The sequence below is a fragment of the Canis aureus genome, chromosome 8 (genome assembly GCF_053574225.1).
Source record: "Canis aureus isolate CA01 chromosome 8, VMU_Caureus_v.1.0, whole genome shotgun sequence".
Classification (NCBI taxonomy): Eukaryota; Metazoa; Chordata; class Mammalia; order Carnivora; family Canidae; genus Canis; species Canis aureus.
This window is the reverse complement of record NC_135618.1, coordinates 38,253,584-38,280,185: the sequence shown is the minus strand read 5'-3', so window position 1 is coordinate 38,280,185 and position 26,602 is coordinate 38,253,584. Positions and strand designations below refer to the sequence as shown.

The window sequence follows — 26,602 nt, the reverse complement described above, 5'->3', positions numbered from 1 at the left end:
CGCAACGCTGTTTGTCTTTTTAGGTATCTAAAGGAGTTTAGGACAGAGCAGTGCGCCCTGTTTGTGCAGCACAAGTGCGCCCAGCACAGGCCATTTACCTGTTTCCATTGGCATTTCCTAAATCAGCGCCGGCGCAGACCGCTTCGCAGGCGGGACGGCACGTTCAACTACAGCCCGGACGTGTACTGCTCCAAGTACGACGAGGCCAGCGGCGTGTGCCCCGACGGCGACGAGTGAGTGAGCGCCGCGCTCCGCAGCCTGCCGCGGCCGCCGGTGGGGGGCAGGCTGTGGCTGCCTCGGCCTGCAGTCTGGGGCCCCCTTGCAGGGTGCACAGCCGCTGCCCCGCCCACGTTCCACCCAGTTCCCCATTCCCCGCGTTCTCCGCCTCGGAACCCACCCCGGTGAGGCGCAGCTTTCGGCTGGTCGGCTGTTTTCCGACCCACGAATGTGCTGGAATGCTCGCTCACACCGCGCCAGTCGTGTCGCGATCGTCATCTTTCCTGCGGGTTGCGTATCTAACCTCTTAAAGATGGTTGGGACAGTTGTCTCCTTTGCGGGCTGCCATTTCCTGAGCGCTCTTCGAGCCTAAGAAACCGAGGTTCTGTTTTGGTTGGGTTTTTTCTTACAAGTTTCTCCGTGGTGTTACGAACAGATGTATTTATTTAGCAACATGGAAACTGGGAAACAGGCAAGCGCAGTCAGTGTGTGCTCCCGAGCGTGCAGGATTCGGTGGCCCGAGCTGTCGCTCTTCTCTCCTGGGCTGTTCACGGCCGAGCTCGGCTGTGCGCGGCCGTGGGGTAGCCACACCAGGCTCCGGGGCTCAGAAGCAGCTGGTGCCCTTCTGTTCAGACCCGGCGCTGGTGTGGGGCGTCTGTGAGGCTCCCCCCGCAGCCTGCAGCAGGAGCTGGCGCTCCAGGAATGCTCCCCATCCAGGGCTGCTGTCCCCTGCTGAACGGAGAGCAGAGTGGTGTCCCTGGCCCTTTGTTTTCCAGACTTGCTCGGGCCGGGCAGTAACCTTTTCATCCCTGATGGTGTCATGAACTGTATGCGCTTCCTGAGCGATTTCTGGTTCCATACCGGATAGCTAAATGGGCTCATCGTCAAGGCAGCCTGAAGCCTGCTGAAGTAACGTGCCCAGCTCCTCCTCCGTTAAGACCGTGTTATGCTTCTTTGAAGTTTTAAAATTTTATTTATTTGACAGAGAGAGAGAGAGGAAGAGAGAAAGAGGGGGAGCAGCAGAGGGAGAAGCAGGGAGCCCGATGCGGGCCTCGATCCCAGGACCCCGGGATCGTGACCTGAGCCGAAGGCAGACGCTTAGTGACTGTGCCACCCACGCCTCCGCTTCTGTAAAGTTTTAAAAGGATGTTGTTTCATTGCTTCCCGAGCTGATGTTTTTTGAAAACATGTCCTCACAAGAGATGTGTTTGCCTCGCTGAAGCCTGGCATCAGTCACCCCCCGAGCCTTGGGTCCCAAGTCACTGATGGGGGGGGCCACTGCTGCTTGACCCTTGTGTGGGGATTTAGCCACCGGCATGTCTGACCCCATCCCCGAGCCCAGTACAAGGGACCGACTGGCAGTATTCACTGATGCTTTTCATGCATGTGCACAAAGCGTGTCTGGATAGCTATTCAGGGCTCCAGAGTCTGGATGTCCTGGTATTGACTCGGCCCCTTTGCTGGACATCAGGCAGCATCCAGTCCTCACAGGATGAAGCATCTGCAGCCGACACCCACCTGCATGGTCGTTTCAGCCGGGCTCAGTAATTGAATAATACGGTTGTTTGTTACAGAGACAGTAACCTGTGGTCTAAGTGACGCGGAGGCCATCACAGAATCAGAATGAGTGGAAGTGCGGTGCTTGGTAGACGTTTTGCGGGTGCGTCCTGTGGGCAGGCACGCGAGTGTGAGTAGACTTTGCCAGTTGTCCTGAGCCTCAGCCCTTTAGGAAGTGCCTGGCAGGGCGATGCCTCCCCTCTGGATCTGTCCTTAGTCGCTGCTGCTCAGCTCCATGGGAGAGGGACTTTCTCATCCCCTGCCGTGGGGTGGCCCCAAGTTTGACCCATCAGTCTACCTATTCTGATCATGCAGTATCGTCGGGGAATTTGTAAGTAGATGCTCCCTTTCAGAGCCAGGACAGAACCTTCCCCTTGTTTCCGTCTGTGGATTCTCAAAAGTTCCGCTTGGGGCACATGTCTTACCAACTGTTGTTTTAAGACACGAACAGTACAAGAGAGCAAAACCCTCCAGCGTCGTCCGTGATACAGCATCCAGCATTGTTCTCCGTGCAGGCTGAGCTGTGGGGTGGGACAGGATGCCCCCAGGAGGTTTGGGGCCCCTACCAGCTCCACCTTCACTAGGCTGCCAGTTGCCTCCCCTCGCTGTCACCCCTTCCCTCTCACCATCACCCCTCCCTCCAGGGCCCCCCTCACCCCCGTGGCGCTCCCAGTGTCACCTTGACCTCCCGTTGTCATCTCCCCTCCGCAGGGGCGCCCCTACCATCACCCCCTTTTCTTGTTGGGCATGCCCCCTTTGGCCAGGCTGGCCCTGGCTCCCAGGCGCCTCCCTGACCTGCTCTGGTGGACCTGCCCCTTCCAGGGCCCGCGATGCGGGCTTCCGCTGCGAGTTGGGGCTGCGGCTGCGGGCCTTCCCACCTGTGGGACCCATCTCAGGTACTCCTTGGCCCGGCTTCAGGGAAGGCGACTCCTCTGCGGTGGGTTTTCATCCTCTGGGATGTGGCTCCGTGCTGGAAGCTGCTCGGGGACAGCCACTGGGTGCCGACGACCCCAGCTCCCCCCCAGGGCTAGTGCCGGTGGTCGCACCTGGAACCGGGGTGTGCTTGGCCCTCCGGCTGCCCGAGATCACGCGTGCGCCCCGGGGAGGGTCAGGTGCCTTCGCAGAGGTGGGCTCCGAGGGTAAAGAGCGTGGGGCTGCCCAGGGGTCTGCAGGGAGAACAAGCCCCCCCCAGCCATTTAAGGTACAAGGTGGTGACCTCCGCCGACCTCCTCCTGCACCCCGTCCCTGGCCAATGGTCCTCCAGACCCAGTTACAGATCTCCTGGCCTGGGAGGACGCGGGCCCGACCCCTGCCCGTGGCCCTGTCCTTGCAGGGCTCTCCTGGCGGGCCTGGCTCTCCCCACAGCCCCCTCCTCCCTGCCCCTGGGGTATCCGGGGACACAGGCCCTGGGCCAGGCTGCTCGCTGGGCACAGTCTCCCGCGCCACCCCTGCCTCCAGGCTGACGCTTGTGTGGAAAGGCGCCCTTGTGTGCGTGGTCCGTGGCCCTCGGCTTTGGGCGTGTTTCGCCGCAGGGTAGCTGGTCTTACAGGAGAACTCTGCTCAGGCTTTTGGGCTGAGGCGAAGGCCAAGGGCAGGTCCTGAGCGTCAGCCGAATAGTCGGCAGCCGAAGGTGGGGGTGATGTGTTAGCCAGCTGGAGGGGATTGTGGTGGGAGAGCCCTGGAGAGTGGAGGCGCAGGGGTGGAGGAGGTGACTGGAGGAAGCCCCCGGCACAGCCCCCCCAGGCCAGTGGAGCCTCGGTCTTCCAGGGCGGTGGCAGCTTTGTGGGCACAGAGGAAGGACATGGGCCTGCTGCTGGCCCTGAGGGTCCCTGTTAGGTCACTGCCCTGGCTTGGGGGCCCAGAGATGGGGTGCAAGGCTGAGGGGATGGGCACGGTCAGCATTCTCCCCAGAAGCCCCAGCTGCCCACCCCCTGGCTCCTGCCCCCCGTTGTCTTTGCCCACGGGCCTTCTCTTCGTTCGGATTTGTCATCACCCGTGTTCCGTGACCGCCGGGCAGCCTGACCTGTTCCATTTTGCACCCCAGTTATTTTTGTGCTGTGTTCTGGTGTCCCTCACCTCTGTGTGAGCCCCTTGGGTGCCGGCAGGGAGTCGGGTTGCCCTTGAGTGTCCCTTAAAGCCCAGCAGCACTGCCCCGCCATGGTGGCCCCAGAGCACCAGCAGCAGCGTGAGCTGGGATCCTCCTGCAGGTGGGATCCGAGGCGCCCACGTGGACCTGGATCACCGTTTCCGGGCTCTTGATGCACACCCCTTGTGCTCTGGGCCGGTGCTAACACCCAGTGGGTGTAAGCTTGGTGGCCCCTCTGCCTTGCTTGGCCGACCCACCTTGGCGGTTCTACTCTTGTTTCAGGCAAGGGTTGCCAGAGGGAGGGGGACAAGCTCGGGTCCCCTGGAGGTGTGGGGGCAGTGTTGAGCCTCTGGTCTGTTCATCCCTACAGCCCCAGCCCGGTTCATGGTTTCCAGAGCATGTGCCCCTACATGAGGCCTTTGATGGAACCGCATTTTAATTACATGGGGCCACCAACCGTGGCAGCTGGCTTGAGAACCAAGGGCCTCACCTGATTGGTGCTGGGTGGAACGAGTCACACCCGGGGAGATCTTTCAGGGGTAGGACTGGGCTCTGGGCTCCGTGAAAGCAGGGCAGGCAGTCCACGTGGCACCACTTTTCATGACAGCCTCAGCCACTTGGCTGCCCCAAACCCAGTCACAGACCAGGGCGTTGTGCACACGCAGAGGAGAGTGAGGAGGGGGGCGGTCAGGGTGCAGCAGAGCCGGGCAGGGGGAGAGCAGGGGTGGGGGTATCCGGGCGCAGCTGAGCCGGGCAGGGAAGGTGGCCTGGACCCCGGACGCCTGCACGGAGGAGCCGCTCGCACCTGCTGCCTCTGCTCCCCGGGGACGCAGTCCCATCTTGGACCTGCAGGTGTGACGTGGTGACGCCTCTTCCGATCTGTGCAGCGGGGCCTCCCTGCGTCCTCCCCTGCCCTGTGTCGTGTGGGTCCCTGGGGGACCGCCTGCTGTGCACCCGCCGTGCCCTGGGCCCGCCATCTGAGGGCGTCCTGTCTGTCCCCCCGGGTCCCGGGTGCGGTGTGTCCGCTGTGACCGGCAGCAGGGCCCGCTGGGACGTGTGCCTGCTCCTGCCTGAAGGGAGCAGATCCCCGCTCCTGAGCCAGCATCCGCTATGTGCTCCACACTCCACTCGCCGGCCCGGGCCCTGTCCCCCAGCCGCCCCGAGAGTGGCCGCGTCCAGCGTCTGTCCGTCAGTGCGCGGCTTCCCTGTGCGCGAGCGTCCTTAGGCTGCATTGCGGTGTAGGACATCAGGGTTTCCTCCTTTCCGAGGCCGGGGGGTGCCCTGTAGACACCCCCTCCATTGCTGACCTGCTCCCTGGCGCACATGTGGCCCCAGCGCTGCTCATCCTCCCAGAAGCCCCTCCACTGGCCTTTGTGGGTAGGTCCCCGGCCTGCACGCACCCCAGGGCTCGGGAAGGTCTGTGGCGCCCCTGCCCCTGCGAGGGCTGGGCCTGCCTTTCCTCATCATAGGGGCGAGGGGCTGAGAGTGAGCGTGGCTGCGTGGCGGGAGTGGCCGCTGCTGGAGGGGACAGGCAGGGACAAGCTCCCTCTCACCTCTGCGTGCACATCCCCTTTCTGTGTCTATGGCTCCCGTCTGGAGGGACCGACCTGCAGGTGGGCTTGGAACCCAGCTCCCCGGGTGCCGGCCGCCCCCCCTCCCCCGCCTGAGCCCTGTGCTGCCAGGGAGCCCCGTGGACCCCCCTGGGAGTGAGGGGCTGGTGCCCCCCATGACTCTGCCCCTCCCCTGCTTCACCCTGGTCCCCCCAGCATCCCCTGCACCTTGCCGGCCCCCGCCTTCCCTCAGGGGGTCCCCAGAAGCCCCTGTTGCGGGACGGGGTGACCGCCAACCGCTCATCGGATGACGCTGGTCAGGAAAGCGAGGGGCACGGCTGCATCCAGAGGCAGCTTCGCGTTCCCGCGTTTAGAGCCCGATTAGGGAAGATTTTCAGGGAAAGTTGGGGTCGTGTTTTTCTTCCGTGTGTAGTTGAGGGCTCTGTGGGGGTCAGGGTGCCCCGGGAACAGGCCTCGAGTCCAGTGGGGGTCTTGCCCAGGTGGCACTCCTGCGGTGACAGCAGGCGTTTGGCCAGCTTCTGACGGGGAGGGGGCAGGTCGGCGCGGAGGGCGTCCCCCTGCCCTGAGGCCTCAGGTGGTCCGTGTCTGCCCGTCTGCCTCCCAGGTGTCCGTACCTGCACCGGACGACGGGGGACACCGAGCGCAAGTATCACCTGCGCTACTACAAGACAGGCACATGCATCCATGAGACAGACGCCCGGGGCCACTGCGTGAAGAACGGGCTGCACTGCGCCTTTGCCCACGGCCCGCTGGACCTGCGGCCGCCCGTGTGCGACATCAGGTGTGTGGGGCAGGGGGCGCCGGCCATCCCCTGGGGCTGCAGGCACCGTTGCCTGAAGCCGCTCCGTCTTCGGCCTTGAGCTCGTCCCTGACGAGAAGGTGTCCTTCCCTTGGCCTCATTGCTCCGGGAGCTCGTGGGGCTGAGCGCCAGGTGCCCTCGGGCGGGGGGGGGGCGGCGAGTCCTCCCTAAACAGCTCCGACGGCAGTGGATCCAGGGCGCAGACTGTAGTCCTGGGTCGGGGATGCGCCCCAGGGCCACTGGCCCTGTGCCTCTCGGGCGGTCCGCGGCATGTCAGCCTTGCGCGGTTCCCTCCCCTTGGGGAGGCCAGCTGACCCCCCCCACCCCCCGCTGTGTGCTCTGGTTGCAGGGAGCTGCAGGCCCACGAAGCCCTGCATAACGGCCAGCTGTGCGGCGGGGATGGCGTCCCAGATCTGCAGCCTGGGGTCCTGGCCAGCCAGGCCATGATCGAGAAGATTCTGGGCGAGGACCCCCGGTGGCAAGGTAACCCCAAGGCTGCTGCGGATGGTGGGCAGGGAGGCATTCGTCTGTTTGGAGAGTGGCCGCACGGTGGGCCTCGCTGCCTTCCCTTGTAGACTGGATGGGGAAACTGAGTCCCCAGTGGGGTACATCACCCCGGGCCCTCGGGGAGTGGCGGCCGGGTGGGATCTGCGCCCAGGCGTCTGGTCCGCACGGTTGCCCTGCCCTTCATGCTGGTGGAGTCAGCTGCCGCCCGGGGAGGGGTGGCGCAGCGGGCAGAGCGCCTTCCGGGCCTTCTCGTGCAGAGCTGGGCTCACGTGGACCTTGGCTTTCTAATTGGCAGGTTTCGTTTTGGGGGCTTAGGTTTAGGGAAGGCTGCCGTAGCACAGGGCTCCCCCCCGCCCCGTTTGCACCCACTTGACACATGTTACAACCAAGGACCCGAGGTCCATATGCTGTCACCAGGTGGCGACCGCAGTTTCCCTTGGGCACGCCTGTCGCGCCCGCCCGAACAGCGACCTCCGGCTCGCGCTGCCGCCCCAGCTGCTGGTGACTGCGGGCCCTTGGCGCTGCTATGGTGGCTGTGCCTTCTCCACATTATCACGCGGCTGGAAACACCAGGGCGTAGCTCCTCAGACGGGCTGCTTCAGGCCAGCGCGGGTGCCGGGCTCCTCCCGGGCATCGTGGCGTGCCTGTCCCTTCTCACCCTAGGATGCTCGGGTGTGTGCAGAGCGCAGACGCGCCGCCCACAGGGCCAGAGCCGCGGCTGCGACAGCAGCGTCGCCTGCGCCAGGGAGCCTGTGTCTCCTGGTTGCTGCGAGCGGCTCTGCGGCCTTCGCGGAGCTCCGCAGACCCTGTATCCGCATGAGGCACGTGGTTGACACTCGGGAAACCGTGTTCTATGATTTCTATTTTCTTAAAATGGGCCTTTTTTTGTTCCCCAATCCCCTCCGCCCCTGCCCTGCCCTGCGGTTTCCCTCTCTTGTCCCGGGTGACGCATTTCAAATTGAACTGGCGTGGCTGGAGTTGGAGAGGGCCGCTGAGGCTCCCGGGCGGGGCAGCGGGGGCGGCAGGGGTGGGGGGCGGTTGTTAGCCAGCCCCAGAGTAGCACAATCTTTAGGAATCTCCTCTCATCGTTTCTTGCTTTTAAACAACCCCGGTGGTTTTTTGTTTGTTTTTTGCTTTGATAGAAGTTGCAGAGAATGTGAAATTAACCATTAAAAAAATAGATCTAGGGACGCCTGGGCGGCCCAGCGGGTTAGCGCCACCTTTGGTCCAGGGTGTGATCCTGGAGACCCGGGGTCGAGTCCCATGTGGGGCTCCCTGCATGGAGCCTGCTTCTCTCTCTGCCTGTGTCTCTGTGCGTCTTGTGAATAAATAAAATCTTTTTTTAAAAAAAGTAAATAAATAAAAAGTAGACCTATTTTGGAGGCAGTTTTAGGTTCCACTGATGGGAAGGTGCAGGGAGTTCCGTGTGCACAGGTCCCCAGCACAGCAGGACATCTGTCCCCAGCCGACATGACATGCCCTCATTGCCCAAAGCCCCATCATCTACGTCAGAGTTAAAATGCACCATTTTAAAGTGTGTGTGTCAGGGCTTCTTGATATGTTTGGTGTCGTGAGGCCTTCCCGTGAGCAGGTGTGAAGCCCCGGCATCCAGCAGCTCCCGCACCCCCGCGTCCTCCTCGCCCCACGGAGGCATCGCCTGGTCTGCTGATGTCTGAGCGAGCCCTGCGGTCCTCAGGGCTCCCCAGGCCATAGCGGGTGTGGGCGCCCCGCTCCTGATTGTGGCCGCGGGCACTTCCTCTGGGTGGCGCGAGCCGGGCCGCGGTGAGCTCGCCACCTCACACAGCCGCCTTCCCATGCGGACCCCGTGTTTCAGATGCCAACTTCGTGCTGGGCAGCTACAAGACGGAGCAGTGCCCGAAGCCCCCGCGCCTGTGTCGCCAGGGCTACGCGTGTCCACACTACCACAACAGCCGGGACAGGCGGCGCAACCCTAGGAGGTTCCAGTACAGGTGAGCCCCGCGGAGCCCGCACCCCCCACCCAGACCCCACGGGGCGAGTTCTCTCCGCCGGTCATTGAGGGCCAAGGGGGCGCAGATCCGTAGCCTCCAAGGGCTGCGTCCCGGAGGTCGGCTCGGGAGGGTGGGAGGAATTCACCAGGTACCAAAGGGAGAGCGGATGTGCCCCGTCGTCACCGTTGTCCCGTTTCCCACTGCGGGTGGTTTCCCCTGTGAAACTGAAGCCGTTACAGCAGCACCGCCAGCAGGCCCTGAGCAACGAGGATTTGGGCTGGCTTCCCACCGAGGGCTCAGATCCAGTGTGGCCGTACCCCTGGGAGCAGAGGGGGGTGCTCCGCGCGGGGTGGGCCCGGCCTGTGTCCTCCAGGCCGCAGGAGGCCCGCCTGCCTCCCCACACGTTGGCGTGGGCAGCTCTGGCTCAGCCTCACTCTTTGTTTTGTAAAGATGAAGACAGGCCCGTCCCTGTGCCCCCAGGTCCACCCCGTGTCCCAGCGTGAAGCACGGCGACGAGTGGGGCGAGCCCGCGAGGTGTGACAGCGGGGACAGCTGCCAGTACTGCCACTCGCGCGCGGAGCAGCAGTTCCACCCCGAGGTACGAGCCTGGGCCAGCGCGGGTCTCCTTGGTGTGCCCGGGGGTCCCTGGGGCCACCCGCAGGTCCCATGATTTGCTAGAAGGACTCAGAGCTTGGCAGGGCTGTGTGCCCAGGTAGGGCGGAGGTCAGCGGAGGGCGGGGTCCTGCGTGGGGTGGGGTCCCTGGGAGACTGGGCACCCGTGCCCAGCTCTGTCCCCAGGGAGGCATATGGGCACCGCCCGCGGCCATGTGGCTCCAAGCAGGGGAGCCCCCGGGCCCTTGGGCTTTATTCGGGGTCATGTGGACAAGCCGCCCTTGGTTGCCGGCCCTCCGGGGGCTGAGCTGACGGCGGGTGGCCCGGCCCCCACCACAGATCGCATTTACTACCCCGTGTGGTCCAAGCCGGGTAAACAGTCACTTCCCAGGCAGGCATCCTGGGGCCCAGAGGCTGCCCCTCCGGAGCTGCTCAGGGCCAGGCCCTCCTTGGGAAGGCGCAGGTGGGGTCAGCTAACGTCTGCTGAGCAAACCAGGCCCTTGGATTCGTGTTGGAAACAAAGCAGCAGGGCCGCCGGGCGACTCAGGAGCCCTGGGCTCCAGGTTGTGGTCCTGCCTCAGTGACCCCTTCAGGACCCCAAGCTTTAGAACAACCAGCTCCCTCATTTTATCTAATTTTTATTCTCGTACTTTTTTAGAGCAGGGGAGGGGCGGAGGGAGAGGACCCCAAGCAGACCCCGTGCTGAGCGGGGAGCCTGTTGCAGGGCTCGACCTTGGGACGCTGAACTCGTGACCTGCGCCGAAACCAAGAGTCAGATGCTTAACTGAGCTGCTTAGGCGCCCGTTTCATTTTTAAATTTTATTTATCTCACTGTTGTACGTACGCTTCCTAGATCTACAAGTCTACAAAGTGCAATGACATGCGCCAAACCGGTTACTGCCCGCGCGGTCCGTTCTGCGCTTTCGCACACGTGGAGAGTAAGTGCCCGACGCCTGACAGCTCGCGGCCCCTGCCAGGCTCCCCGCCCGTCTGGAGCGAGAGGGGGCCAGCTGCTCCCCGACCTGCCCCGTATGGTCCCCTGGCTCCGGGCTGCCCCAGCCGGAGGCCCCCCACCCCGTAGGGCGTGGCTTCTGGTTCAGCAGGAGGGTTGCAAACTCATTTGTGTTTTAGCCATGGAGGGGCGGGGGCTAGTCTTGTTGAAATTTCCTGTGCTTTTCTGGCTCTCGAGTCGTCGAGAACCGAGCTCACGCTCTCCCAGGGCTCAGTGCCGTCCCGTCCCTGGTCGCTGGGGAAGACTGTTGTCACCAGGCCTCCGCCCTGGCGTGGGGGCTCCTGGAGCCAGGCCACCCTGCACGTGGTCTGTTTCCAGCCAGCGGTCGTGCAAAGCCCACAGCCTCCCTTTCTTGACAGAGAGCTTCGGGATGGCCAACGGCTGGGCCTGCCGTGACCTGGCCTCTGCCGCTGCCAGCAGCTCCACGGCCAGCAGCAGCCAGGCCGCACACGTAAGTGGACAGCACCCCGAGGAGGGCCGTGCGGGGGGGCGCCTGGGGACGCAGACAGAGGCGATCTCTGGGCGACGTGCTAGCGGGGTCCCCCCGTGGGGTGGGTGGCTCCTTCTGTCACAGCCTGGCCGGCTTCAGCCTCGATGGGCCGACCCAGCTGTGCCACTTGCCAGACACGCACGCTCCGGCCATTCAGGAAACATTCATCAGGCTGAGCCTCCAGAAGGGCCCGAGTCCCGGGCGGACGCCTCACGGGCGGGGGTGGGCAGGTCCCTCCATAGAGGCCGGGGCATGGGCCCCGCGGTGGGGGCTGGGGGCTCAGGTTTGGGCGCTCGCTTCGGTGGGCGGATGGCGCCCCTGCCCCCGGGCCTTGCCGGGGGGGGGGAAGGGCTGCGTGTCTGCTCTCGCTGTTGGCGCAGGAGGGCAGGCGGCTCGGGCGTTGGTACCTGCCTTGTGCTTTTTTTAACAAGAGAAGTTAGGAAAGACGAGAGGAACCTGGGTGGGATTTCCTTGCGAGGAGTCAGGTCGCTGTTTGTCTTGCGCGGGGGGCGGCCGTGGCTGCGCTCCAGGTAGGTCAGCGCGCTGCGGCCCCTGTGCGTGGGCACTTGCGTCCGAGCCCAAGTGGTGGAGCCTGAAGACCGGAGGGTCGAGTCCCCGCAGTCCTGGGTGTGACGCACGGGTGCCCCACCTGATTCCCCTCGCCCCGTGCTGATAGCACACGGGCACCCCCCAGCCCCCTGCGTGGCCCAGGCCCCACGCCCTTGAGCCCCCTTCGCGCCCATCCAGGCATCCCCTGGGGAGACTGAGTGGAGGAGTTTCCCACCACCGGTTGGCCAGCAGCCTCGCCAGGCCCTCCCTGCCTCCTCTTGGTGGCTCCCGGGGGACCGCGGCAGCTGTGGGCTCAGGTGGTGGTCCGAGGGCCACTGGCTTGGCCTCCCTGAGAGCCTGGGCTGAAGGCGGGTGCTGGGGGGTGGCGCCCGGTGAGACCGGCTGCACGGGAGCCCCAGGCTCTGGGGGGACGGTGCCGGGACAGGGCGCCCGTGCCTGCAGACGAGGCCTGGTAAGGGCGTTCCTTGTGTTTTTAAAACTCTTCTGCAATTTAGAGACTCAGCTCTCTAGGGTGCGGGGTGGGTGCTGGGGCCTGGGCGAGCCCCCGGCAGGGTGGGGAGCCGGTGGTTGCACAAGCTGGCGACGGGCTGAGTCCCTCGCTGCGGAAAGCTTACCCTTGTGTCACTTCATCTTAATTAAAGATTAAAAATGAGCTGGCGAGCGCTGTCCTGTGGGCTGAGTCTGAGTTCTGGGCCCCGTGTAGGGACCATCTTGCTGGCGCCCCAGCGGCACCACCATTGGCTGCTGGGTCTCAACCGGACGAGCACACGGACATAGCCAAGAGCCCTGGCTTCGCCTCTCTGGGGTCTCCTGCTGCAGTGGCCCCGGGAGTGGGGGCCTGGCGGGGTTGCGGCCATGTAGGTAGCCCCTGGCCCGCCCCAGGGTACCAGGTCAGGATGAGGGCGTGCCGAATGGGTGCCGTGCGGGGGGCCGCTCCGCCTCTGCCTCCTAAGCAGCATCCTCTGGAAGGATCAGCAGCAAGCCCCAGATCTCGGTCCATGTGAGCGTGTTTCCTGCTCCCTCCTGTGCACCGTGAACGGAGTCTGTACACTGAGGGCCTCTGCGTCATCCTTAGACTCGCCCCTGCCTCCTGACCCCATCGTTGTGTCGCCCACACCCGAGGTGGAGCCCCCGGGGTCCCGTCATGTGTAGATGTGGTCCTGGGTTCGAGGACTCCGTCTGGGATTGGAATCTCTGGTTTACGAGAGGGGGAGGGACGTGGCGTCTCCACCACAGGCTCCCCGTCCGCCCGGAGCACACATGTGCTACTGTCCCTCGACAGGACGACGTGTGAAACTGTGGGAAACGTACACGTTGGTCTCAGACCCCAGCTCCTGGCACAGCTCCTGAAGCCCTTGTGATTTTGGGGGTGATAGAAACATGTTTTGAGGAAGTGACTGGGTGGGCTCCTCGTGGCCCCTGGATGGGGGCCGGGCACTGGGAAGGTCAAGGCATGGTTAGAGGCGTGGGACTGTCTGCCGCCCCGCGTGGCCCACGGGGCCCGGGGGCAGGAAGGGGCTGGACGTGGAGTTATCAGGGCGAGCCCCTGTGAGGAGCCCCCAAGTGCGGGCCGGTAACGCCTGGGGCCGGGGCTCCTCTGGACCTCACCCGCTACATCTCCGGCCCTCTGTGCTCTTTGCCGTATCGTTTGTTACATGATGAATCAGTGAACGTAAGTGAGCGCTTTCCTGTCTCGTGAGCTGTTCTAGAAGGTGGCTGAACCCGCGGAGAGCAGAGGCCGGTCAGAAGCATGGGGGACAGGCGGGGGGTGGGGGCTGAGGTGGGGCCGTCTCTGTGGAGCTGGCCCTGCAGGGGGGCCGGGGAGGGGGCCGTGGGGGCCGGGGGGGGCGGTGGATGCGCCGTGGGGTTCCCCACGGGGAGCCGTGTGTTCCCAAGGCAAGCAGAGTGGTTTCAGGATAACCTTGCTTTCTTCCCGGTATCACTCCACCTGGTCAGGTCAGTGACCGCGGAGGCCCTCACCCCCCTGCAGGGGGCAGGTCGCTCCTGGAGGAGAGATGCGGGGGGCCCACAAATACCATGTTGGCCTCCAGGGCTGAGCCCGTGGCCACGTGTCCTATAGTAGAAAAGGGCCCGGTCAACGCCTGCGTGGACGCCGTCTTCCTCCGCACTGGTGATCACTGCAGGTTCTTTTCCAAATTCAGAAACTAAAAAAGGAAAGAAGAAGAGCCAAGATACTCTGAGCCACTGCTGCACATTGACTTACTGCAAAACTAGTGAAAATCACAACACTCTTAAGATCTGAAGGCAGAGTCTGGTCTGCGGGTTTTTTTTTTTTTTTTTAAGATTTTATTTATTGATTCATGAGAGAGACAGAGAGAGAGAGGCAGAGACATAGGCAGAGGGAGAAGCAGGCTCCATGCAGGGAGCCCGATGTGGGACTCGATCCCGGGACCCCGGGGTCACGCCCTGAGCCAGGGGCAGAAGCCCAGCCGCTGAGCCCCCGGGCGCCCCTGGCCTGCGGGTTTCGTGTGTGAGCTGGGGGAGTGCTGGTCTGGAGCTCCGTGAGCAAAGCCTGCCCTGGGCAGTTTCCCTGGCAGGTGGCTCATCCGACACAGGATTTCTATACGTGTGGGGCAGAGAAAACGTCTCCCACTGCCCTGGGGTGCAGCCTGGGCCCCTGTGCATTAGTGATCAGAGGGAAACAGGAGAGGAGGGTCGTTTCCCACATGGAAGGCTTCCTGGAGAGGGAGTCAAGACCCAACGAAGCAGTCGGACCTGGCGGCCTAATGTCCTTCTAAGGAAGAGCAAACGGAGAAGCCCCAAGATGAGAGAAGAGGGGCTTGTTTCCAGGGAGGACGCCTGGCCGGTAGACACGGGGAGGGCATGGTGTCGGGTGAGGGTGATCTCGTGGGCCCGTACGTGCACATGAGCCGTGTGCTGCCTGTTGGGGGGTGGGGAGAGCTTGGCCTCACTCTTCCCAAGACCCGTGCCAGCTCCCGGGGCTCGGCCTGACGAGCCGTGGGCTCGGGGGGTGCAGAGCTCCTGCTCTCAGCCCCGCAGACCGGCCCGGAGGCCGGCAAGCAGGGGTGACAGGTGGTCCAGACCTGACGGAGGGTAGTGACTTGAATGCCTCTTCCATCCCCGGATTTGCTCACGGGCAAGGGAAGCTCCGGTCTCTGCATTTGCAGCCCCGCTGCCTGCTTCCCACGCTGCTGCTTTCTCTGTTGCAGGCGAAGAGGAGAGAGTCCCTTGCCGAGGGCAGCCACAGGGCCGGGGAGCAGGACAGCAAGCAGGTACTGGCCTCGAGGCCCCCGTGGCGCGGCCGGGCGGCCCTGGCGCTGGGACCCACACGCGTTCCCTCTAGACCCAGAGCCGCCAGCTTGTTGTCCTTTGTGGCGTCGTTACAGTTTCACTTCTGTTCTTCTCATGCTCGGCTGTTGCACATTCTTTTGTTTTCACATTCAAAAACTATTTGGCTTGCACTGTGGGAGCCATGACACCAGGTCCTCTCCGCGCGTCCCCGGGGGCTGCCTGCCCACGGCCACCGATGCCCTCACTCCCAGGGCTCCGAGGTGCCCGCTGCTGCGAGTCCTCCCCCTGGCCCCGCGCTGTCTCGTCTGGTGACCCCCCGCCGGGTCTGTGCACATCTCCCTTTGCCTGAGGACTCGAGTCACTGGGTAGGATTGGTCGCCGCTGCTCTAGGACCCAGGACCCGGGTGCTTCCCCGTCCCCGTAAGATGGCACAGTTTGAGCATTAGCGTGGCTGCAGCCGGCGTCCCCCTTTGGCCAGCCCGTTGCCCCGTCTCTGGCCTCTGCTGTGGCCTTTACCCGTAATGCCCTGCGGGCCAGGCGCCCGGCCCCCAGCTGCCCTAGTTCCCTCGGCGGCCCCCCCCCCAGGCCCCCCAGAGGACTCGTGAAGTGTTCAGGACAAGTGGTACGGGTTCCTCTCCCAGGAGCTTTGGAATTGGCAGAAATTGAGTTGAAAGTAGAAACGCGACTTAGTTATTTTCTGATGTGTCCTGGAGGTTAGGATGGCCGGGCTGTTCCTTAAGAGCCCGAAGCGGGAAGCATCGGAAGGGGAGTGGCCAGTACTCCGGGGGCCAGCCCCTGCCAGGTCCAGACACCGCTGGAGAGGCCTTGTGGGTGCGCAGGCCTCCCCGGGGACATCGCGCTGGCCTGCCGCCCAGGGTGTCCTCATGCATGTCAGCGGCCAGGAGCCGAGCCCCGGCTCACCCAGAGCCAGCCTCTGGGGGGAAGGGAGCACCCAAGGGGGCAGGTAGGAAAGCCAGCCTGGGGCTCCCCTGGCCAGCGGGGTGGCTGACAGTATTTCCCTGGGACCCTCAGCTTCAAAGGCCACATGGCTGGAGGCTGGTGTGGCGATGCCCTGGGGACGCCCTGGGGATGCTGTCCTTACCTCCGGGCACCTGTTGTGTGCCGTGGCCGGGGGATGGCGCCAGGCCCTCCATCCCCGTAGGCTCGGGAGGGCCCGGCGGGTGTCGCCAGCCTTCAGGATGATGCGTCACCCGACGTCTTCGAGGGACGGTCCCGGCGCTGGGACGGGGCAGGTGGAGCCACAGCAGGCTCCGCTGGCGGGGGGGGGTGGCTGGCTGGGCAGTGTGTGCACCTGGGACCAGGCAACCCAGCGGAGGTGGCGAGGGGGACCCTCTCTGCCTTGGGGACTCCGTTCCAGTGAGTGTAAAACAGCCTGCACGGTGGCGGGGCACAGTGGCCTGCTGGGGTCCCTGCGTGCCGCGGGACGGGGGGCTGCCCCTGGGCTCCTCTTGAGCTAGGCCAGCGCCTGGACAGTTATGTGGAAGAACCGCCCTGTGCTGCGTTCCTCTCTCCCAAAACATCATTTTTTTTTTTTTTAATTTTTGAGGAGATTTCCACTGGTGCTGACAAACCAGTAGGAACCCCACCCCCCTTACGGTTGGTCTCGTAGCCCCTGCCCCCAGGGAACTCCTGTCTCCATTTGAAGCAAAAACCAGACGCTGCACACATCCCCTTAGCAGGATGTCTAGCGCCCAGTGGCACGGTGACCCCGGTCGCGCCTCCGCCACGGCCACGTGGACAGCCTGAGCCCGGCCCACGGAACTGTTGCCGGGCCTCTTCCCCAGGGACAGTGCTGTCCGCACACCACCCCCGGACCGCGCTGGTTCTGATCCGCTATCAGCTGCCCCGCGCCCTCTGTTTACCTTTCTCAGGTAACGGGCTCATGCAGTCATCTTCCTGTTTGCAGGAGTGGCGTTGGCTCTCTGCTTGTCCCTTTTAGGGGATTTTTTTTTTTTTTTTTTTTTACTATCATGTTTGCTCTTGAAACCCATTTTGTTTTTTCTTTTCCTTAAAAGAGTTTATTGAGATAGAGCGTGAGAGAGAGAGAGAACGAGACAGGCAGAGGCAGAGGGAGAAGCAGGCTCCCGCTGGGGGCCCAATGCAAGACTCGATCCCGGGACCCCGGGGTCACATCCTGGGCCAAAGCCGGACCCTTAGTCAGCTGAGCCCCCCAGGCGCCCCTAGGAAACCATTTCCGCAGAGCAGCTCGCGGAGACGATCCTTCCTAGGTGTGTTGGTTTCTGTCTCTGGACGATCGGCAGCTAGTGGGTCTGCCCGTCCGGGTTGTCGCGACCGCCTGCCCTCCAGGCCCCCCCAAACCATGCAGAGGAGCCGAACCTCTTTATGTTTTGCTTTGGGGACAGACAGTAGCCAACCATCCCGTCCGTGAGGCTTCAGGCACCCATCCCCCCGTGTCCTCGTCACTTGCTGTTCTCTCATCTGCTCACTTTGCTTGTGTGTCTTTGCGCAGAACCACCTCACCGTGTCAGCAGCGGCTCACCCGCTCGCCCCCAGCCTGGGGTCCAGTGTGGCGTCCAGCCTGGCGTCCAGTGCCGGCTCCGGCAGCTCCTCCCCGACCGCCCTGCCCGCCCTCCCAGTCTGGGTGCACCCGCTCGAGCCCCCGGGTGGTGCTGCCGAGCCCACCCTAGGTAGGTTTAACAGCCCCTGCCTGTCACCCCGACTCCTCTCCGCACCGCATTGTGTCTTTCCAGGACGTGCTGCAGAAAGCTCCTTGTAGAAAAGCCAGGTGTGTTTGCTCACCTGTCCCCTCACTGGGCCGCCTGGGGTCTGGAAGCCCGCCCCCCACCTCTCTGGGAGCGGCAGGCTGCAGCGGGGCCAGGAGCCCGTGGGCCAAGGCAGGAGTGGAAGGAGTGCGGGATGAGGCCGGCCGCAGGCAGGGCCACTGCTGAGCGCCCCTTAGCTGCTGGGAGTCATTGAGGGTTTGGGGGGACTGGTGACCAGGGGAATGGAGCCAGGCCGGAGGGAGGGGGGGACGGGCGGAGGGCTGGAGGGGGTACCCCTGCCGTGCCCTGCAGGTCCCCAGGCCCTCGGCCACGTCTGGGTGGTCGCGTGAATGGCTGCGCCCGTGGAGGGCCTGCATCCCTGCCCCGGTACAGGGAGGCCCGGCAGGAGCGCTGTTGGTGCCACTTTCGTGGTCTCTGTCTGGGGTTGGCTGGGAAGGTGTGGCCGTGGGCAGGACAAGGAAGCCGCTCCTGGGCGAGGCCTGCTCAGCTCCAGAGCTGTCGTCCTGGCGCTCGGGTCCTGGGGTACCCCCTCTGTTTTGCCTTCTCTGGTGGTGGGTGTGGGCTCTGCCCCTGTGTACCCGTGTCAGGCACCACTCCCCCGCCAGAGCTGGCCAGGTGGCCGCATTCGAGGTGGCCTGTACCTACCCAGAGCCAAACATCCTCGGGCGGCCACCAGGGAAGCATAGTCACGCTGCCTGCCGTGAGGCCCATGCTGAGACGCAGGGTGGCACCAGCCCCGGCGAGGGTGGACAGGGTCTATTTCCAGTGGCTGTGTAGACAGCAAACCCTTCCGTTGAGAGGGCCATAGAGCCAGTGTCGTCGCTCCTGCCGCCTGAGGGATGCCTGGCGGTGGGGGGGGCGCGATCCTGCTCCCGAGTCCCGGCTGACTCCTGGGGCCCTTCCACGTGTGCGGCGTTCTCTGCTCCCGGCGCGGCCTGGCCTTCCTGCCCCGTGCTCACTCTGAGTCGGTTCTTCTAGAACATTGGAGACTTTCTGTGGCCGCGTGGGTCTTCCCACAGCCCTGGCGCTGCTGCGTGGGCTCCACTGTGGAGCTGCTTCGTGTGCCCAAGAACTCTAGAATGGAGCTTGCTCTGGGGTGTAGGGGGGAGCCCCGATGTCCTTGCTTTGCCGGGCACAAACCTGTGGCCTCCGTGGGTGTGCTCCGGTGTGTTGTGGGAATCCCGTCTGTGGGAGTGAGAAGGCTGGCAGCCGGCCCCACTCGGGCCCTGCCTGAGACAGGGGAGCTGGTTCAGGTGTCGGGTACTTCATCGGGAGGATCCGTGTGTGTTTAAGTGAAAACACACACGCGTACTTTACCTTGACGTGGAGCTGGGCTTGAACGAGGTATCCCTCCTGAGCCACGAGGTCTGAGGGGAGCATGTGGTTCTGCATGGATTCAGGTCACCACCGGTGGGCGTGAGGACTCAGCCGGGCAGAGACCCCGAGGCCAGGGCCAAGGCATGAGGGCCCATGGCCAGTGTGTGCGCTTACATCCGAAAAGCAGCAGTAGGTGGCCACAGCCAGTCTGGCCACCAAGCAGGTTCTCTGCCCTCTCAGGAGTTGGGTACTTAGGAAGGAACCACGGTGTGTACGGTGTGTCTGGAGGCAGCTCCCAGAGAACGTTACACCCAAGGCCTTTGGAGATCGCACACACCTGGCTGAGCACAGGGTGGGCGGGCGTGCGGGGCAGGTGCGCGCTGCAGCCCTGTTTCCACTCGGGAGGGAGCCGGAAAGCCATTGCTATGCAGGGCATGTTTGACTTTACTGTTTTGGGTCTTATGTGTAAAACACAAAGGTTTTAAAAAGAAAACTTATTCTCCTACTCTAAAGGCAGTAATAGTAGGATTTAAGCATAACAGGAGAGTCATTAGGAAATGAAATCCCTGCCCCTAAACAGGTGACACCACACGGGCTCTGCTCACCTGAGTGAAGCGCTCAGTGCACCTCTGCTTGGAAAGGGGGCCTCGGGGCACATGCGGGGGCTCCAGGGCGGTGGCTCCAGGGCGGGCCATCCTGCCATCAGGGGGTCCTCCGCCTGTCTGCCTGTGTCACTGAGCATCTTGCAGTTTCTGCTCTCATGGACCTAAATGGTCCCTGAACCAGCCCCCCAGAGGTGACAAGCTTAACCCCTTTTCAGAGTCCACGTGGCCTGTTTGCAGATGATACAGTTTGTTGCTGCTGCCGCTGCCACAATTATGAGCCGCGGGCATCCGTGGGACCCTCCGTGCTCTCTGACCCCCTCTGAGATGGCGCGTAGAGTCATAGCCCAGTAATATGGGCCATTAGGACTCCCCAGGACTGCCTTGTGCCCCGGGACGGCCCCAGCCAGCTGCCTTTCTGCTGCTGAGCCGCCCTACCCACTGCGGCTGGGGGCTGCGGTGTAGACCCGTTCTTCCTTCCTCCAGTGTGGCTCAGGTTACCTCCTTACCGACACACTGCGTGGGAAGAATGAGTAAACTCTGCAATAAATAGGTGCTGTTCCCAGAGTCATTGTGTAGTTAATGGATCCAGGGCAATCATTTCAGGGCCATTTGGCAGATTTCCTTTCCTTCCACTTCACATGAGCAGGTTGCAGGTTAAAAAAGGGACCGTAGGGATAGTCCCCTGCGGAGCTCATGGCCCGGAGCGGCTGGGGGTGAAGGGCGGGAGAGCCTTCCAGACGGGCTGTGGGGGACGGAGGGCCTGACGCCGGTGCTGTGGGCAGGTGGCTCGCAGTGCCCTCAAGGGCAGAGGTCGTCGTGGCCTGTCATCCTGACCATGGCCTGCCCGGGGCCCTCCCTTCTTTCCCTGAGCCTCCGCGCGCATCTGGACCACGCCGCCGCCAGGAGGTCGGAGGGGCAGGTGCGGGTGTCGGCAGGTGCGCGCCCCCCGGGGACCCACACGCGGGCCTCGGAGGACTCCGGCCGGCGGGTCCCCCCCCGCCCCCACCCCTGCACCTGCAACTGCCGAAGGGTTGCGTCACCCGGGGGCGGGTCGAAGGGTTACGTCACCCGGGGCGGGGCGGAGGGTTACGTCACCCGGGGGCGGGGCTGGCGCGGGGCGGGTCAAGGGGTTACGTCACGCGGGGGCGGGGGCGGCGCGGGGCGGGCGGGGCGCGGGCTGCATTTGAATCAGCGGCGGCGGCGGCGCGGTGGACGGTGAGTCAGCATCCGCAGCCCCGCGCCGCCCGGCTGTGGGTCGCGGTCATGCGGACCCGGCTGTGCACCCCGGGCGAGGTGAGAGCCCACCCCCTCTGGACGCGCCTCCCCAGGTGCGCCGTACCCCCAGATCCCCAGGTGCCAGCCTCCCCAGGTGAGGTGCGTCTTCCTCCCCTCGCCCCCCCCAGGTGCACTTGCCCTCGTGTCCAGGTGGTCCTTGCACCCGTTCAGGTTGCCCGCGGCCGGGCCAGGTGTGCCAGGCAGGGGGCCGGTACCCGGCTCCTCGGAGGCTGTGCGGGGATGTGATGCAGACGTGCCCTTTGTGGAGCCTGCTCTGCAGAGGCGCCCGCCGGTTTCCTGCGTGGGCCCGAGCCGGGGGCTCAGGGGCCCGCATCGCCGCGCGGGGGGGTCTGTGGCTCCGTAGCGAGGACGGGTTCCCGCCTTGTCCTGCCCGGGGATGGTCGCCTGCGCCGTCGGGAACCAGGCCGGTGGGTGAGTGGGCTTGCCAGGTGCTGCTGGTGCGCCCTGCGCCTGGGGAGGACGGTCCTCCGGGGCCTTCGCTGGGGGGCATCCCGGCCGCAGGGCTGCCCCGTCCCGGCCTTGGATTCTGTGCACCATGCGTGTTGTCCCCGTGTGTCCCTTGACCCCGGAGGACTGAGTGGCGCCGAATGTGCTGTGTCACGTCGGGATCTGGGGACTGCCAGGGTCGTTACTCAGCAGCTATCCGCTAATTTCTCACGAACATCTGGGCGGTTCCTGGGAGTTGGACGAGGCGGGTCCTGGGGCAGATGGCACAGCTTGCGTAATTGGGCTCCAGATTTTGAGTGTTAAAGTCCTTTCTTTTAAAAGTCGGCTCTTCTGAGAGAATGTCCTGGAAAACCTGGGTCTGACTCAGCAGGGAGGTGGAGTAGGCAGGGTCGACCTCCCAGAGTAGCCAGTGCGCCCTGCACGCCGGTGCTGTCGGGGAGGGCGGCCCTGTGCGACCCCTCTGCTCCTGAGGCTGGGGGAGGGGCGTCTCTGCTGAGTCACGGGGTGGGGGTGGGGGACCCGCACAAGAAGAAGCTTTTCCAGGTGAGAAAAGGCTCCCGTTTCAGCGTGTTTTCCCAGATTTATCAGTTCATGTGTGCTTCTGTTATTCAGAAAGTGTTTTCTACAACTTTGTCGAGTTTCAAGCACATCGCCTCTAACTGGTCCTGAGGGGCCGAAGGTTGAGTCTGAAGGTTAAGGCCACACCCTGAGGCGTGGCTGACCTGGGGACCCCAGGTTGAGAAGGCGTGTGGGCCAGCACCCCAGGAGTGGGGTTGGGCTGCCCCCGCTTTGGCCACAGCGGAGTGTGGGAAGGAGGGGGCAGGGCACGTGGGGGGGGTCAGTGCTTGCTTTTAGCAGATGCGTGTGCACACAGGCGGGTGCCCTGAGTCTGGACTGGAGCACACCCGGGGTTTGGGGCTGAGCAGAAGCTCTCCCGGCACAGGACAAGGACCCAGGCTGCAGGGAGACAAAGGAGGAGGGGGAGGCGGCGTGGGCTGGAGCGGCCACCAGGGGGTGGGTGGGTGGGGGGCAACCTCTGTCTGGGAGGTAGGCCTCCTGGCGGGGGCCCAGCATGGGGGGCCCAGCATTGTAGAAGGGTTATTCCTGGGATCACGCTGCTGGGGGCTGAGGGGCAGCCTGCAGAGATCACGGAGCTTGGGGCCCTCCCCGCTGCGGGTTCAGGGGCAGGGGGGGGGGGCTCCCGCTGGCCTTCTGGGTCGGCAGGCCTCTGACTCCCCAGAGTTTGAGAAGCCTCTGATGCTGGGCCTTTCCCTGTTGTGCTGGGGGCCGTTGGCGGGTGAGGGTTAGGGCTGCTGCAGCCCAGCGTGTTGGGGCCTTGGAGGGGCCGCCAGGCTCCCCAGGGAGGGCAGGGGGCATGGGTGCGGGGCTGGAGGGCTTGGCAGTAGTTTGGGGGAGGTGGAGACAGGATGGCAAGAAGGGGGATGGGCCGCAAGGGGTGGGTATGGGTGTGGGGCCTCGGCACGGGCGGTGTCTTCCCTGAGCCGGGGAAGTTCTATCGGCCCAGGGTCCCAAAGTTCTGAGGTCCCAGTGAAGCACAGGGCACCTGGGAGGGTGGGGTGTGCTGTCCACAGCTTCCCTTCTCATGGGCAGGATTCCGTGTGTCAAAGGGTATGTCTCCACTGTAACTGCCCCATCCGGGGACGTAACTTTATCGGGAACAAGTCTTTGCAGGTGCTGTGGGGGTAAAACGAGGTCATTGGGATGGGCCCTAACCCAGCAGGGTGTGTCTGTAAGGAGAAGGTGACTTGGCACAGATGCGGAGGGGCGGCCGGAGGCGGGGGACCGCGGGGTGCCGGCAGCAGAGCAGCAAGGTGCAGGCGCCCCCCGCCCCCCAGGGTCCGCACAGTGAGAGTGGATTTGCCGGGCCGCCTCCTGTGCTGCATGGTTCCGGCGTCCCCACGAGGCAGACGCCTGGCCCTGGGTGCTGGGCACGAGCTGCCCGCGGGTGGGCGGGAAGTACCCACTGAAGGCCCAGAAGCATGGGCTGGGGCCACCCAGGGAAAGGGGCTGCGCAGGCCTGTCACCCTGGGCGCGGGGCTGCTGCCTCCAGAGGACCAGGCCCGCCTCGCACTCGCAGCTCCTTGGCTGCCTTGGTCTTCAGAGTGACGGGGGTGGCAGGGTTGGGGGGGTGGCGGCCACCACCTCGCACGTACATCTCGTTTCTGGATGGGACCCTCGAGAGTCCCTAAAACCTTGGAGGAGCGTTTCCCCGGAGCGGGCAGGTCCGAGGCCAGGGCGATGGGCGGGGAGGCGGGCTGGCCTTGGTGGTTCCCCAAGTTCTCCTGTGGCCGAATCCGATTCCCTGCTCCCGGCCACACCTGCCGAGCGGGCGCAGCTCCCTCCCTGGTATCCCCGACCCCGCGCCCACGTGTCCCCTTCACATGCCGCAGAGGCCCGAGCCGGGGGGCCTCCGGAACGGAATGTGAGCCCACGTGCTGGAACTTAGCATTCGGCCACCACCCAGGGGAGGCGCAGCGTGTGTGGGCTCGGTGGGCTTCACGGGCTGAGTGGCGCCCAGCACCCCTGGGGACAGGGAGGGATGGTGCGGCCATGCCCCCCATGGGGCCAGAGGGCAGGTCTGCTCTACACCCACCCGCTCCATGCGCTTGGCCTGCCCGCCCCAGGGACGTCTCTTCGCCCCCACACCCAGCCGTGTTTCCCTGGCAATTATGGTAAAGGCCTCTCATTTCAGAGGACAGCCCGTTTCCTGCAGCACCGGCAGGTCAGCTTTCGCTCCTGGACCCTAAAGCGGGGGTTTGAAGCGCCCCGATTGGCCTGCTCAGCTGCTGGTCTGACACACCCAGGGGCCCCAGGGCGGGGTGTGGCCAGAGATGAGCAAAGGTCCTGCAAGGGTCTTTCTGACTGGTGTCACTCTACAGACGCTGCACTAGGCAGCTGGGGGCAGGGCAGAGGCACGAGGCCATGGAAGCCCGGCTCACGCACGGGACAAGCAGGCCTGCACAGGGCCCCACGGTGCACCCAGTCCTGGGGACGGGGGCTGCTTTGTGACCTCTGGAGATGGAGCCTGATGCGCCTGGCCGGCATGCTGGGGATAAGGCTTGGCCACTCAGGGAAGGCCCACCTGCCTCAGGGAGGCGCGCATCGGGGATGGCAGCGTGGGGCCGAGCAGTGTGGGGCTGAGCTCCTTGCCCTGCCTCCAGCGCCGCCTGGGCCTCTGCAGACCCTGGGCGGGAAGACCACGCCCCACGCTGGGCCCTGTTCTCTGGCCTCTCCTTCCCTGAGTGAACTGCTATGCAGCTGCTGGAATAGGAAAGCTTGGGGGGCCGGGGGGGCAGCGTAGGGTGGGGTCAGGGTGAAGGAGGGGCTTGGGAGGAACCCTGGGGAGCTGGGGAGCCGACGCTGTTCATGCCTCTGCCCCCCTGACAGACTGGCCTGGCGTGGACCAGGGTCCCAGACACTCACGGTGCCGCGGGCCGCGGTTGGGGGAGCAGCTCATCTCCCCCCTGGGACCGGGCCCTGGTGTGGCCCTGCTCTCACTCATGGCCGTTTCACCAGGTTTTGCACTAGAGCTTCATCTCCGGGACGGCAGCCTCACAGCCCTAGACAAAGAGCTGGATGAGCATGACAGCGGCGACCCAGGCCCGACAGGTAGGGGTGCGGAGCCCCGGGAGAGCCCTGCGGAGCACCGGGGGTGGGTTCCCGCGGCTGCTGCCACCCCTCACCCCCGCGTGAACCTCCGTCTCAGCACCGGTCTCTGCAGACACCTGGGCACGACCACCACGGCCCTGGCGAGGAGCCGCTCCAAGCTCCACGTGGGCCCACGTGCAACCCTGGAATGTTTTCTTCCTCAAGTTCATCTCTTCTGATGTCCAGGGGGCATGGCCGCCTCTGATGTCCAGGGGGCATGGTCATCTCTTCTGATGGGCAGGGGGCGTGACCATCCCTTCTGGTGTCCAGGGGACAGGGCTCTGGCCAGAGTCCTTGGTGGCCTGGCCCCGCCCCCGCCCATTCAGCATCCTCCCCTCCGCAGGTCCGAGGTCGCTGGGGGGCTCGGAGCCTGTCACCATCCCGGGCGGCCTGCCCCGCTCCCCATCCTTGCACTCGTCCTCGTCACTGTCCACCTCCCCGCTCAGCTCGCTGTCGCAGTCCCTGTCGGGGCCGCTCGTGTCCTCCACCATGACGCCCCCCCAGCAGCCGCCCACCCTCAAGTCCGAGCCCGGAGCGCTGGGCTCGTCGGCCGCGTCCTACGCCCTGGGTGAGTGGGCGCGGGTGGGACGGGGGTGCCCGGGCTGGGGACCCGCCATGTCCTCCGACACGTGGCACAGCGACGGACAGGATGGGGACAGCGCTAGCTCTGCCTTTAATTTTCCATCGGGAAACGTTATCTTCGGTAGCTCCTTGGGCTTTAGAAGAGTGTCTTTTAAGTATCGTTTTGCTCCCTGCGCCTCTGGCCAGCTCTTGGCTCTCCGGCGCAGACTGTGCAGCCAGGAGGGCTTCGGGCGGGGTAGGTCGCCGCCGCCCGCCAGTTGCTTGGGATACGGTGACAGCTCTGACCTCGTTTCCGCTTTAATCCGGGCGGAAGGATCAGGGAAGGATGGAAGAAGGATCAGAGAAAGATGGGGGAAGTATGGGGGGAAGCATGGAAGGATTGGGGGAGAGATGAGGGAAGGATGGGGGGAAGGATCAGGAAAGGATGGGGCAGGCGTCAGCACCGTGGTGACCGCCCCCACCCCCCCACCCCAGGGCTGAACGGCGTCCCCGGGAGCATCTGGGACTTTGTCTCCGGCAGCTTCTCTCCCAGCCCGACCCCGATCCTGAACCCCGGCCCTGCCCCTTCGTCAGGCGCGAGCCCCAGCGGTGCGGAGCTGGCCCGGGTCAGGCGGCAGCTGGACGAGGCCAAGAGGAAGATCCGGCAATGGGAGGAGTCCTGGCAGCAGGTGAAGCAGGTGAGCGCGGCGGGGGGGACACCGGTGCGCCCGCGGGGGGAGGCCCCCCTTGCCCGCCTGCTGCAGCCCCTCCGGGTTTCAGGCGTGTGACGCGTGGCAGCGGGAGGCCAAGGAGGCGAAGGAGCGGGCCCTGGCGGCGGACAGCGCGCGGCGGCTGGCACTGCAGAAGAAGGAGGAGGTGGAGGCGCAGTTCCAGCGGCTGCAGGAGGAGCTGGAGGGCCGCGGGCTGTGCACCGCGCTGGCGGGGCTGCGGCGCTGTGCAGACCTGGGCACCGTGCCCCTCCCGAAGCTGCACTCCCTGCAGAGTCAGCTGCGCCTGGATCTGGAGGCCGTGGATGGGGTGAGTGCGGGTGCCACCTGGCCCCCCTCTGCCCACCGGGCACCCTGCCAGCCGCCCCCGCCCCCGCAGGGAGGCTGCCCCGGGGTCCCTGGTGGGTGCTCTGCCTGCTGCCCCCGTTGCCCTTCCTGCCCCCGCTGCAGCCCCCTCACGCGGGGCCTGTCGTTAGAACCTGGGGGCGTCTGGAAGGCTCGTAGGCCCCCCACACTCTCCTGCAGGGGCCTAGCCTCTGAGCCGCAGACTG

The 26,602-nt window shown here is 64.8% G+C and overlaps 1 protein-coding gene across 7 annotated transcripts in view; it reads left to right on the top strand.

The window, feature by feature from the left end:
• UNKL (unk like zinc finger) overlaps nucleotides 1-26,602 on the top strand; it is a 29,680-nt gene that overhangs the window by 627 nt on the left and 2,451 nt on the right. Inside the window, exons 2-14 of one of the 7 annotated variants that reach the window (XM_077906070.1) lie at nucleotides 24-233; nucleotides 6,035-6,211; nucleotides 6,579-6,712; nucleotides 8,571-8,706; nucleotides 9,187-9,304; nucleotides 10,172-10,256; nucleotides 10,690-10,781; nucleotides 14,582-14,644; nucleotides 17,155-17,332; nucleotides 24,631-24,723; nucleotides 25,106-25,330; nucleotides 25,918-26,021; nucleotides 26,104-26,361. In XM_077906070.1, the coding sequence (XP_077762196.1) occupies nucleotides 24-233; nucleotides 6,035-6,211; nucleotides 6,579-6,712; nucleotides 8,571-8,706; nucleotides 9,187-9,304; nucleotides 10,172-10,256; nucleotides 10,690-10,781; nucleotides 14,582-14,644; nucleotides 17,155-17,332; nucleotides 24,631-24,723; nucleotides 25,106-25,330; nucleotides 25,918-26,021; nucleotides 26,104-26,361 (1,873 nt within the window). Of the gene's footprint in view, nucleotides 1-23; nucleotides 234-6,034; nucleotides 6,212-6,578; nucleotides 6,713-8,570; nucleotides 8,707-9,186; nucleotides 9,305-10,171; nucleotides 10,257-10,689; nucleotides 10,782-14,581; nucleotides 14,645-17,154; nucleotides 17,333-20,566; nucleotides 20,725-24,630; nucleotides 24,724-25,105; nucleotides 25,331-25,818; nucleotides 26,022-26,103; nucleotides 26,362-26,602 lie in introns of those variants that run through there. The other 6 variants (XM_077906068.1, XM_077906071.1, XM_077906069.1 and 3 more) reach the window with 6 other exon arrangements.